The 14,005-nt window shown below is 49.5% G+C and overlaps 1 protein-coding gene across 1 annotated transcript in view; it reads right to left on the reverse strand.

Annotated features, from left to right (window-relative positions):
- Positions 1-4,252: 4,252 nt before the first annotated feature.
- The window catches only part of mmp14b (matrix metallopeptidase 14b (membrane-inserted)), a 20,525-nt gene continuing 10,772 nt past the window's right edge, over positions 4,253-14,005 (reverse strand). The window contains exons 2-10 of the mRNA XM_061253448.1: positions 12,566-12,714; positions 11,912-12,034; positions 10,965-11,272; positions 9,724-9,885; positions 7,437-7,609; positions 6,881-7,019; positions 6,361-6,511; positions 5,359-5,474; positions 4,253-4,810 (exon numbers count right to left, since the gene is read on the reverse strand). Coding sequence (XP_061109432.1) covers positions 4,281-4,810; positions 5,359-5,474; positions 6,361-6,511; positions 6,881-7,019; positions 7,437-7,609; positions 9,724-9,885; positions 10,965-11,272; positions 11,912-12,034; positions 12,566-12,714 — 1,851 coding nt within the window. The 3' untranslated portion in view covers positions 4,253-4,280. The remainder of the gene's footprint in view (positions 4,811-5,358; positions 5,475-6,360; positions 6,512-6,880; positions 7,020-7,436; positions 7,610-9,723; positions 9,886-10,964; positions 11,273-11,911; positions 12,035-12,565; positions 12,715-14,005) is intronic.

Genomic DNA, 14,005 nt, shown 5'->3' on the forward strand with positions numbered 1-14,005 from the left:
TGCTACAGAGTGGACCTGTTGATGTCCTTCAAATGAAGCTGAGATTCTTCACCATGCAGATAAGTTGTTGGTATTTAGTGGTGTGTATAAAGGTGAGATTTATTATCTGAACGGATTGCGCAGAAATCAGCCATATGGACATAGGCAGAGAGAGAGAGAGGAGATTGAAACGCAGCCAGAGGGACAGTTTTTCCACCACATCACAGGGCGGTAAAGCTCAGCTCTGCAGAAATGCTACGTGGACAGGAATATACGGTCAGAAACTAGGTTAAGTGGGGAGAGGGGAGAGGAGGGAGAGGGGGAGGGAGGGACAGCGAGACGGAGAGAGGGAGAGAACAGGGAGAAGGATTGGAAGAGTGGAGAAGAGCGGTTTGTGGTGAGCTTAGGAGTGTTTTTGGTTAAATGAGTCATTTTGCCGCGAGGAAACAAGAGCTCTCATTACAAAAGGCAGAGGGGAGAGAGGGTGGAGGTCTGAAGAGTGCTGAAGTTGTTTTTTCAGAAAGTCAGCTGAGAGGTTCAATCTTGGTAACACAGCACAACACAAAACACTCGCAGATGACAAAAGGGAGAGACTTAAACTCCCAGTGCAAGCACACGCATGTATGCGAGTGCACACATACGCCCAATTACACACAAACACCTACACGCAAGGCACGCACACACACACACACCCAACGCATATCGTTGTGCGGGTACACACAATCGCGCACACACACAGACTTGCACACGCAGACACACACTGTTCATGCAGATACTTTAGGAATTCCAGATGTTGTTGACGGAATTCGGCTGGCCTTCTGGCTTCCAAATGTGGTCCCCCCCCCCCCCCCCGCTCCCCTGTCATGAGTCTCATGATTCCATTTCTCCGTCCAAACGTCCGCCCCACACACTGTTTTCCTCCCTCCCTGTTCCCTTTGTCCCTGATATCCAGCTCTCCACAGGTGTGGATTACCACACACACACAGCGCAGGGTCCATCAGCGGCCTGCTCCCCAAAGCAAGTAAAACCCAGACCCGGCCCAAAGTCTTGAACATGGAATCAAGTGAAAAAAACAGCTGTTCCAAATTTTACTTTGTGCAGTTATCCAGCTAACTCAGTAATCCTGCTTTGTGGGTTTTACTTTGAACAGTTATCAAGCTAACTCAGTAATCCTGCTTTGTGGGTTTTACTTTGAACAGTTATCCAGCTAACTCAGTAATCCTGCTTTGTGGGTTTTACTTTGAACAGTTATCCAGCTAACTCGGTAATCCTGCTTTGTGGGTTTTACTTTGAACAGTTATCTAGCTAACTCAGTAATCCTGCTTTGTGGGTTTTACTCAGTGCAGTTATCCAGCTAACTCGCTAATCCTGTTTTGTGGGTTTTACTCAGTGCAGTTATCCAGCTAGCTCAGTAATCCTGCTTTGTGGGTTTTATTCAGTGCAGTTGTCCAGCTAGCTCAGTAATCCTGCTTTGTGACAGAGGGTCCTGGTTGAGTATCTGTGGCTGAATGGGTGTTCGCTAAAACCCCTGCAACGCTGAGGATTTCCAAAAATCACCATTACCCTGACCAGGTCCGGAATGCCACATGCCACACACCTACCAGGGACCACATTTGGTTTGTGAGTGTGTGTGTGTGTGTGTGTTTGTGTGTGTGTGTGTGTGCATCTGCAAATAATAGTGTGTATATTTTCTTGATAGCCAGCCACCTTAGGCATAAACCACAGAGGAAGACATGTTACAATTTTTAAAAATATTTTATTTCTATTTTTTTATAAGTATAAAAATGTGTAACAAAAAGCAGGCAAGATGTCATTCCCATATTTAAACAGCATCATCATTAATATAACAATTATTATTATCATCATTGTTATTACTTAATTATTCCCAATTTCATAATGAGTACAGTAAACAACAACACAACAACAACAACAACAAAAAAAACATCATTCATATAATATCATATATCAAGAGCTGGAAAAATACAAGGTTTCAAGTAGCCCTCCTGCTCCTCCACCCTGCCCTGCTTGAAGCCCCGCCCCTGGCCCCGCCCCACCCCTGGCCCTGCCCCCAGCGGTCATGTTGGTTCCTGTCCCGCAGGTCACGTAATGACAGTGTAAATCACATGGATTCAGAGAAAAACGACCACAATAATAATAATAACAATAATCATAAAAACAATGACTGGCAAAACACAAACACGGTAAGATGGAAGACACTAGCAAGGTAGAATAACTACTTAAAATAAAAATAAAAAACTGATCAAGAACTCCACTCAAAGTAGGGGGGGGGGGGGGGGTCTAGGGGGGGGAAATCAGAAAATCAGAAAAAGTGACTTCCTCCCTCTCTCTGTCTCTCCCTCCCTCCCTCTCTCCCTCTCTCTGTCTTTCCCTCACTCCCTCTCTCTCTCTCTGTGACGGTTGCAGCTGAAGAGGACTGTGGCTTAAATTCTGGGTTCCGCTTTTATTTTTGTTGTTTGAGAAAGACTGTGTGCGAGCATGAGTACAAGTGCATAATGTGGGGTTCCCCAAACTCCAAATCCCAGAGGGCCGCAGTGTCTGCAGGTTTAACTCCAGTCCTGGAGGGCCGCAGTGTCTGCAGGTTTAACTCCAGTCCTGGAGGGCCGCAGTGCCTGCAAGCTTAACTCCAGTCCTGGAGGGCCGCAGTGCCTGCAAGCTTAACTCCAGTCCTGGAGGGCCGCAATGCCTGCACGTTTAACTCCAGTCCTGGAGGGCCGCAGTGTCTGCAGGTTTAACTCCAGTCCTGGAGGGCCGCAGTGCCTGCAAGTTTAACTCCAGTCCTGGAGGGCCACAGTGTCTGCAGGTTTAACTCCACTCCTGCAGGGCCACAATGCCTGCACGTTTAACTCCAGTCCTGGAGGGCCACAATGCCTGCACGTTTAACTCCAGTCCTGGAGGGCCGCAGTGTCTGCAGGTTTAACTCCAGTCCTGGAGGGCCGCAGTGCCTGCAAGTTTAACTCCAGTCCTGGAGGGCCACAGTGTCTGCAGGTTTAACTCCACTCCTGCAGGGCCACAATGCCTGCACGTTTAACTCCAGTCCTGGAGGGCCACAGTATCTACAGATTTTTATGGTTTCCTTTCAGTCAGCAGCCAATGTTAGCCAGATTATGTCTTGGATTGGACATAGGTGTGTGGGTGCAGACACAGCGCCCCCCCCCCCCCAGGATGGGAGTTTGAGATCCGTGCCCTCCGGCCACACGTGCACTGTTCCCTTCTGTGTGCTGTTATTTTTACACCCTGCCAGCTGCCACACTCACTCTCACCTATCACCACTCAGAGCCCCCACACCCTGTTCAGGAGGCCCCCCAGCAGACTGACCAGCAAACAGTTTTGGTCTTTCCCCTGTTGGCTGAAGTAAGGATGCTGAAGCTGAATAAGACTGACCTTGGATCAGCTGAAAGAGTTGCACGGATGCGTTGAGCCTTTAAGAAGTGACATCACAAATGTGAGATTAGAATGTTCTTCACCGAACATTCTAATGCTGGTAATTGAAAGCAGTGGAGTTCTAGAACACTGACTTGGAATTTCAAAGAAAAAAAAAAACATTCCAAAAAAAGCCTACTTCTCAGCAAAAAAAAAAAAGCATTTAAAAATGCTAAAGAATCAGCAATTCAGCTGGTATCGTCAACTGGGCAGGGGGAGAGCGAGGACAAAAAGAGAGGGATGGAAAAGAGAGGAGGGAGAGAGAGAAGGGGAGTGCAAAATGAAATGAGAGTCTCTCACTCTCTCCATCTCACTCTGTGAAAAACCAACGTTTTAAAAAATAAGGCAACGTTTTAGAACCGGAATGTACTTTCTGATGTGTGTAAAAAATATACAATATATATGTTCAAAAATGATAAATCAATGCCACTTACAGATATGCAATTTCGTTCATTTATTGTAGCGTATAGGGTAGGAATTACAGAAAATCTGCAGTGTTTTGGATTCGTCTGCATATTTCACATATATCACACTGTTCTGTACCGTGCAGGTGGGTTTGCTTTGGTCTTAAGACGGAGAGAGAGAGAAAGTCAAGCGTGCACAGTACCCGATTCTTCCCGCTTCTTTCACTCTCTCTTTGTCCTCTTGTTGTACCCCTTTCCCCTTGCCCTCGCTCTCATTTTTGCCCTCTCTCTCCCCCCTTCCTCTCTCTCCCTTCCCCCTCTCTCCTCCCCCTCCCCTCTGTCCTCTCTCTCTTTCCCCCTCCCCTCTCTCCTCTTCTCCTCTCTCTCTCCTCTTCTCTCCCTCCCTCTCCCTCTCTTTCCCTCTCTCTCCCTCTCTCCCTCTCTCTCTCTCTCTCTCTACACTTTGTCCAGCAGGGATCTCTGGCAGTAGAGGAGGCGTCGCGGGGTGCCATAGCGGCGGAAGAACAGGACGGCCCCCAGGGCGGCGATCACGCACACCAGCAGCATGATTGGCACCGCCACCGCTGCCCCGGCCACGCCCCCTGCCGCACCCCCCTCCTCCACCTCGATGATGATCACCTCCGTCTCCTCCACCTTCTTCCTGTCCTCGTCCCTGCCCCCGTCCCCGCCCCTGCCCCCGTCTCCGCCTCCAGTCCTGCCCCCGTCCCCGCCCCTGCCCCCATCCCCGCCTCCAGTCCTGCCCCCGTCTCCCCCTCCAGTCCTGCCCCCGTCCCCGCCTCCAGTCCTGCCCCCGTCTCCGCCCCTGCCCCCGTCTCCACCCCCTCCTCCGCCTCCCCCGGTCTTAGGGTCCTCCTCCGGACAGCTCATCCAGTCGCGCAGCGCGGATTTGGGATAGCCAGGCTCCACTCGCAGCTGCTGGTTGTTGAACTTCCAGTACTTATTGGCCTTGTAGAAGTAGGTGTGTCCTGCAACAGAGCGAAAGGGTTGCTGAAAATCACATGACCGAACAACAGGGCGCCCCATAGGCCAGCAATCATCGACTCTTGACTGTCGAATCCAAATCCAGATTTTCTTTTCTCCCGGGTAATTACTGCTACTGATTGGCCAGACAGTCTTCACACCTGACTCCCAGGTAAAGGGAGTTTGGAAAAGTGGCAGTTCTCGGACCCTCGGGGACCGTGATTTGATAATCCCTGCCGTAGAGCGTCTATAGGAACTGGAGAGAGTAGCAGGGGCCCAGCTGGGAGGCATAGGAAGTAACGGGACTAGCCTCGACTGTAACTGCTTGAGGGCAGAAAAAAGGTTACTGGCCATCGAATTCAATCGTGAAACCCACAGTGATTTAACAACCAAAGAGAACCTCATTGGTCACTTTTTTGTGATCAGAGGTTTCATTATGTGTAGCAGCACAGAGACCACAGGCAGCACCCTGCGCTGGTGCACACAGCTGGAGGTCAAAGGTCAGTGCTACAGCAGCAGACCAGTGCGGAACACAAGCGGAAACGCTCAGTACCTCCGTCCTTGCTCATGAAGGCGGCTTTGAGGTTGTCGGGCACGCCCTGCCACACGTTGATGGGTTTGGGGTACTCTGGGTCCACAGAGCGAGTGTTCTCATTGAACCTGTAATATCTGAGAGACAGAGAGCGAGAACAGTGTTAGAACACACAGAGAGAGAATGTTACTACATAATAAACAGCTCTCCCAAACACAAGCATGGTGATGGAAGTAAAGAACAATCTATCTTCGTTTGCAACCGAGTCACCCACACAGTCACAGAATTAGACAGTCACAGTCCGTCACACACAGACAGAGCGCCAGAGTCATAGTCACTCAGTGTCACACACACAGAGTCAGTGTCACAGACAGTCACACACAGAGAGAGTCAGAGTCACAGACAGTCACACACACAGAGTCAGTGTCACACAGTGTGCAGGCGTCACAGTCGAGTCACACACAAAGTGAGTCAGAGTCACAGACAGTGTCGCACACAGTGAGTTCGAGTCACATTCAGAGAGAGTCAGTGTCACAGACAGAGTCACACACACACACAGAGTCAGTGTCACAGACAGAGTCACACACACACACACAGAGAGTCAGTGTCACAGACAGTCACACACAGTGTGCAGGCGTCACAGTCATAGTCACATGCAGAGTGAGTCAGTCACAGACAGTGTCACACACAGAGTCACACACAGGGAGTTAGACTCACATTCAGAGAGAGTCAGTATCACAGACAGAGTCACACACAGAGAGTCAGTGTCAAAGACAGTGTCGCACACAGAGTCACACACAGAGAGTCAGTGTCAAAGACAGTGTCGCACACAGAGTCACACACAGGGAGTTAGAGTCACATTCAGAGAGAGTCAGTATCACAGACAGAGTCACACACAGAGAGTCAGTGTCACAGACAGTGTCGCACACAGAGTCACACACAGGGAGTTAGAGTCACATGCAGAGAGAGTCAGTATCACACAGAGTGCGGGAGTCAGAGTCACACACAGATATAGACACTGACTTGTTTCCCCTGTAGAAGTAGGTCATGCCCGTGGGAGTGTAGAGCAGTGCAGCATCCAGCCGGTCTTTGGGGAGCCCACTGCCCATCTCCCTCAGAGGTTTGGGGTACCCCTGCTCCAAGATCGACTCGCTGAACACCCAGTGCCTGTCTCCTACAGGGAGAGGGACAGAGGGCAAGTGTGTTTAATACCTGTTTAATATCTGTATGTGCACACACACACACACACACACACACACACACACGTTCATACACACACACTATCCACACACACACACAGACACGCTCACACACACACTACACACTATGCAAACACACACACACTACACACTACCCACACACACACAGACATGCTCACACACACACTACACACTACGCAAACACACACACACTACACACTACCCACACACAGACACGCTCACACACACACTACACACTACCCACGCACAGACGTGTGACAAACCCAATTCTAGCTTTAAGACAGACCTTAAGCTAAGCTGAGAGGTAGGAGGTGAGGACTTACCCTTGAAGAAAACAAATTTCCCATCATCCCTCTCGTATGCGGCGTCAATGGAAGCGGGAAGTCCCCTCCAGAAATGTCCGATGGGCATGGGGTACCCGTCCAGAACCCGCCTGTTACGGACCCGCCAGAACCACTTATCCTGCAGGAGAGAGACCACACGCGCACACACACACACGCGCGCACACACACACACACACACACAGTTAATACACATTAGAAATACTATTTACACCAAACTGAGACACGTACTGTACACAATTACTACCAGCACACACACACACACTGCGCAAGAGAGAGACCACTCATGCAACACACATACAGTGAGTAAGGGACACATACACACCCATACAGACACATGCACATACATGCATACATACATGTACAGAGACACATGCACACAGACACACACAGACACAGCCATACAGAGACACATGCACACCCATACAGACACATACACATACGTGCATACATACATGTACAGAGACACATACACACATGTACAGACACACGCGCGCACACACACACCTGTACACACACACGCACACACACACTGTACCTTAAAGACGAACATCTCTCCCCTGAGGATGGCGATGGTGTCGAAGTGGCCCTCGCAGACGTCGGGCCCATAGGGCGGGGCCTCGGGCTTGTAGGGGGGGTGCGTGGGGCGGGGATTGTGACGGGGGGTGTCTGTCACGCGGGGGGGTGGGTGGGGGCCACCTGACCCTGACCCTGCGGTAGGGGAGAGGGGAGGAGTTAGTCTCCTAAAATGACTGCCAGTGACAGTAGTAGAGGTAACACAGCAGGCCTCGTATGCAGGATTCCTGGGGCCTGTTCCACAAAGCAGAATGACTGAGTTAGCAGGATGACTGAGTTACAGCAGATAACTGCTGTGAAACCCCAAACGCCTAAATGTTCTGAAGTAGAAAATGCGTGTTTTGCTTTAAGTCTGATTTATGCTTCGTCGCAAGGCCGTTCGACAAGCGTCGTGCGACAAAAATGAAAGCGTCACACGACATTTTGCCTTCGTACTTCGGTCTGTGGTGAGGGTTTTGCCGTCTCTACGGTAACAAGATGCCAAACGGCTGATGTTTACATTTTCGAAGACACAGCGCGTATCCACGACAACGAGTTTCACTGTTCCATCCGGCTGTCCAGTCGACGCTGTGCGACAAAGTACGACTGTGTCTGTGACATAACAAAATTCAGCATTCACGGAATTTACGGCATTTTTGATGCCACAAAGTGTCATTTTCATAAGACACTTGACGCAAGGAAGTATACATCAGTCTTTAGTCTCTTAAGATGGCCGCCAGTGACTCCGGGGGATGCAGGATGACTGAGTTAGCTGGATAGCTGCTGTGAAACCCGGACCCTGCTCAAATCTGAGACGTGGACTGAAGTGAAAAGCCCTGTTTGGGATTTCGCTTTGTGCAGTTGTCCAGCTGACTCGGGAACGCTGCTTTGTGGAGCAGGGCCCAGGAATCGGCCCTTGTTGTGAGACACAGCGGCTCAGAGAGGTGCAGTTCTGGGGAGAAAGGCGGGTGTGGTGCCCTCCTCCGTCCTGTTTAGCTACGCCTCATTGTTCAGGACACCAGTATCCATGGAGCCCACCACTGCAGCTGCAGCTGAGCCCAGCAACCAGGAAACATCATACCATTATGTGTGTGTGTGTGCGTGTGTGTGTGTGTCTGTGTGTGTGCGTGCGTATGTGTGAGTTTGTATGAGTGTTTGTGTGTGAGTGTGTTTATGTGCTTTCTGCAATGTTAAGCGTTTCTGTGTTTCCACAACGTTAAGCGTTTCTGTGTTTCCGCAACGTTAAGCATTTCTGTGTTTCCACAACGTTAAGAGTTTCTGTGTTTCCACAACGTTAAGCATTACTGTTTCCACAACGTTAAGCGTTTCTGTGTTTCCACAACGTTAAGCATTACTGTGTTTCCACAACGTTAAGCGTTTCTGTGTTTCCACAATGTTAAGCATTACTGTGTTTCCACAACGTTAAGCGTTTCTGTGTTTCCACAACATTAAGCATTACTGTGTTTCCACAACGTTAAGCGTTTCTGTGTTTCCACAACGTTAAGCATTACTGTGTTTCCACAACGTTAAGCATTACTGTGTTTCCACAACGTTAAGCGTTTCTGTGTTTCCACAATGTTAAGCATTACTGTTTCCACAACGTTAAGCATTTCTGTGTTTCCACAACGTTAAGCGTTTCTGTGTTTCCACAACGTTAAGCATTACTGTGTTTCCACAACATTAAGCATTACTGTGTTTCCACAACGTTAAGCGTTTCTGTGTTTCCACAATGTTAAGCATTACTGTTTCCACAACGTTAAGCCTTTCTGTGTTTCCACAACATTAAGCGTTTCTGTGTTTACACAACATTAAGCGTTTCTGTGTTTCCACAACGTTAAACATTACTGTTTCCACAACATTAAGCATTACTGTGTTTCCACAACATTACGCGTTTCTGTGTTACCGCAGCGTTAAGCGGGCGTTGCGTGTGCGTTGTGTGAACGTCGTGTGGGCGTTGCGGGGGCATTGTGCAGGCGTTGCGCGTGCATTGCGCGGGCGTTGTGTGAACGTTGCGCGTGCATTGCGCGGGCGTTGTGTGAACGTTGTGTGGGCGTTGTGTGAACGTTGTGTGAACGTTGCGTGGGCGGTGTGTGAACGTTGCGCGGGCGTTGTGTGAACGTTGCGTGAACGTTGTGTGAACGTTGTGCGAACGTTGTGTGAACGTTGTGCGGGCGTTGCGCGTGCATTGCGCGGGCGTTGTGTGGGCGGTGTGTGAACGTTGCGCGGGCGTTGTGTGAACGTTGTGTGAACGTTGTGTGAACGCTCCTCACCGTAGAGCTGCTGGATGCCGCGCCGGTCGTCGTCGGGCAGGACGAAGTGCTCCGTGTCCATCCACTGGTAGAACGGAGCCATGATGGCCGACGGGTCGTTGGAGTGCTCCAGGCCCAGGGCGTGGCCCAGCTCGTGCACCGCCACCAGGAACACGTCGTTACCTACGGCAACGCAGGGCGAGGCGCGGCCGGGTCAATCATACAGCGCGTTTCATCTACGAAAATAATTCCAAATTCTGTCTATGGGACCCATGCCTTTCACGACACAGTCGGAGAATCGGGAGAGACTAAAGTGACTCGAGCCAAAACGAGGGAAGAAGAGAGAGAAGGTTAAAGCCAAAAGAGGAGGACGGTGGGAATAAAGGTGGTCTGGGTTAAGCTCGACTTTCCAACCAGTGCGTGTCAGCACATGTCCAAACAAACACACAAAGTTTAAGGAAGTGGGGGAAGAGGTAATCTGGGGGGGGCATGCAAGCACACGCCCCGAAATCTGACGGGGGGTTGCGTGAGAGTGTGTTCCCCTGAACACAAACACACCTGAGATTTTATTTTCACTTTCCTGTTTACGCACTGTTACTGGCGGGGGCATGGGCTAGCCAAGGCAGAGCGAACATGAGAGTTCACTCTCATTCCTGTGGTTTCAGAAACAAAGGGCACTCCCGCACACACACACGCACTCAAAGAGAAGGCATACCCTGAGGTTCTGATTCAGGTTACACGCTGTTCTACTGCACACACGCACACGAGTTGGAGCCTGCCTCGCCCTTTCCCAGTTTTGCTTTCTCAACGTTTCTCAACTATTTCCTCTAATGTGACTCAAAAAGAGATAACAGGCTCTTATCATCCCCCCTCCTCTCTACCTGACTCTTTCCCTCTCTCTCTCCCTCTCTCTCCACCTCTAACCCACTTACTGTCACCTCCTCAAACCATGAATACCAGTTCATCCCTCTACCTCTCTCTTTCCCTGGCCCTTACTCTCTCTCCCCCATTCTCTCCCTCCCTGGCCCTCTGTCTCTGTCTCTCTCTCCCTCCCTGACCCTCTGTTTCTCCCTCCCTCTCTCTCTCCCTCTCCCCATTCTCTCTCTCTCTCCCTCCCTGGCCCTCTGTCTCTGTCTCTCTCTCCCTCCCTGACCCTCTGTTTCTCCCTCCCTCTCTTTCTCTCTCTCCCTCGCCCCATTCTCTCTCTCTCTCCCTCCCTGGCCCTCTGTCCCTCCCTCCCTCTCTCCCGCTCTCTCTCTCACCGGTCAGGTCGGTATTCCCGACGGTCCAGGGCTCGGCAGCGTCGAAGTGAGTGTCGCCCCCTATGCCCTGTCCCGGGAAGTACGCGTGGGCCAGGAAGCCCCCCTCGCCGTCGAAGGGGCTGCTGTCGCCGTGGAAACCCTCGCCGAAGAACAGCATGATGTCGGCGAAGCTCTCCACCTTGTCCCGGATCAGGTGGTAGGGGATCTCACGGAAGCGCAATGGTGTGACCCCCTCCCACACCTGAAAGGCCTGGCGGATGGCCTGGAACGTCTCGTACTCCCCGACCTTAGGGGTGTAGTTCTGTATACTGTGGAGGGAGGGAGAGAGGGAGAGAGAGGGAGGGAAGGAGGGAGGCAGGGACAGAGAGAGAGGGAAAGAGGGAGGGACAGAGATATTAGACACTCATTAGTTCTGTAATGTCTACTCACATGAGTTTTAGTCTGTCCATTGTCTATTAAAGCATTTTCACTCTGCAACAGTTCAGACATCGAACCAACTTTACGCCCTGCTCACACTTATAGTCCAGAGTGTCGCTTCACTGAAATTCTTCAGCTTTCTATTGTCCCCTACGTAGACTATAGTCGTTGTTCTCGGCAAAATGTATAAACACACTCCAGTCGCCGGAGTATGAGCCAAACGTCACTGCGACCAGCGATATCCATTGCAGTCTGTCACTGGACTACAAATTGGCCTGGTTTACTCAGAGATTACCCAGAGATTACTCTGAGATTACTTGTTTACCCTGAGATTACTCTTGAGTTTACTCAGCGATTACGCTGAGACTAACTAGAGATTACTCTGAGTTTACTCAGAGATTACCCTGAGATTACTAGTTTACTGTGGGATTACTCTGAGATTGCGCTGAGATTACTAGTTTACTGTGGGATTACTCTGAGATTACCCTGAGATTACTAGTTTACTGTGGGATTACTCTGAGTTTACTCACCAGAAAGTGAGCTCAGTCTTGTCCCACTTCAGCCCCTGGATGGCGTAGCGCTTCCTCCTCAGGTTGCTCTTCAGCTCCGCCCCAAACTTGTCCGGGACACCGCATCGCGGCCTCTTCATCGCCCTGGCAACCACAACCCACCAATCACACGACATCCAAAACGCAAAAGCAGACGGAAAATATTAGCTCTCGTTCACCCTTTTTTCAAGAGGTTTCTTGGAATTTTTTCTTTGTTGTAGTACTGTATTATTGCATTGCTATAGTACTGTGTTATTGTGGTGCTATAGTACTGTATTATCGTGGTGCTATAGTACTGTGTTATTGTGGTGCTATAGTACTGCATTATTGTGGTGCTATAGTACTGTATTATCGTGGTGCTATAGTACTGTGTTATTGTGGTGCTATAGTACTGTATTATTGTGGTGCTATAGTACTGTATTGTGGTGCTATAGTACTGTATTATTGCATTGCTATAGTACTGTGTTCTCGTGGTGCTATAGTACTGTATTATAGTGGTGCTATACTACTGTGTATAGTACTGTGTTATAGTGGTGCTATAGTACTGTGTATAGTACTGTATTATTGTGGTGCTATAGTACTGTGTATAGTACTGTGTTCCTGAGGTATGGGCATCCTGTTGGGGGCGGAGCTTACGCGACAGTGTCGGGGTTGATGGAGCCGGTGACCGTCAGGCCGTAGAAACGCTGCATAGCAGAAATAGCTGAGGTGATGGAGTGAGGGGCGCGGATGGACTGGACACGGAGATCACCTGGTGGCAGGTAGCCATACTGCTGTAACCACACCTACAGAGAGAGAGAGAGATGTTAACACTGTACTGAGAGAGAGCAACAGGGAGAGGTAGAGAGACATTAACAGCACATTGAGAGAGAGAGCAACAGAGAGAGAGAGAGGTTAACACTGAGAGCAACAGAGAAAGGGAGAGAGACAGTAACACTACCCAGAGAGAGAGAGACATTAACACTGCACTGACAGAGAGAGAGAGAGAGAGGAGAGAGAGAGAGAGAGCCAGGAGAGAGGGAGAATAGCACTACCCTTTCAGAGAAGGTTAACAGTATATACACAATGGCTGGCTGCACATTACAGTACATTAACACTGGATTACTATTTGGAGGTTAAAAAAAATATATGTGTGTGGGAGGGTGGAGTATGTGACTGAGTAATATTTACTGTAAATGTGTGTGTGTGTGTGTGTGTGTGTGTGTGTGTGTGTGTGTGCTACAAACAGGCAGTGTCTCTCTTAACCACAGTCTCAGTAATTTTACAGGGCATTTCCCTGTAATTCCATCCAAACTAAACTCAAAAACTCTCTCTCTCCCTCTCCCTCTCTCTCTCTCTCTTCCAGTTAAACAACCCCCCCAGCCAACTGCCGTTAACTTAACTTCAGAGATTCTTCAGGGTGATGATTTGTATTTCTGATGCAGGAATACAGTATACACATAGGTTTGCATGAAATAAAGTGTGTGTGTGTTTTTTTTATCATCTCATATTGTGTCAGTTTGAACTCAGTGTGACCTCCTCCATTTCCCTCCCTCACTGTCTGTCTACGTGTGTAATTACCTGTGGTGTGCTTTTATGGGAGACATTGCATTGTTTTTGTGTCTGTTTGTTCCTAAGTGTGTATGTGAGTCATACTAACTGTTGGTTATGGATTATTTGGACTTAAACATGCAACTTTGTGTTTATATGAAGTATTATTTCCTGCCCAAATAAGGCACTGCATTTAAAGGACCATTCGTGAGCAATGCATTTAAGTATTTCAAAACTTCATTAAACTTTGAATCCTCCTCAAGTAGCCAATCCTTCAGATTGAAGGAGGAAACCCACACAGGCACAAGGAGAATATGCAAACCCCACACAGAAAGGCCCCGGCCGGGATTTGAACCCATGACCTTCTTGCTGTGAGGTGACAGTGCTGCCCCCTGCACCACCGTGCCATCCGTAAACTGCCCGACTAATAGTGGAAGATACACACTGAATACGTCTGCTTATTTGCAAAGCTGGAATAGCCAGCAGCCACACCAACCTGTACCCATCTCATGCTAAACTGCTGAAGCTAAACAGCATACCACCCTG

This window comes from Conger conger, chromosome 9 (assembly GCF_963514075.1).
Source record: "Conger conger chromosome 9, fConCon1.1, whole genome shotgun sequence".
Classification (NCBI taxonomy): Eukaryota; Metazoa; Chordata; class Actinopteri; order Anguilliformes; family Congridae; genus Conger; species Conger conger.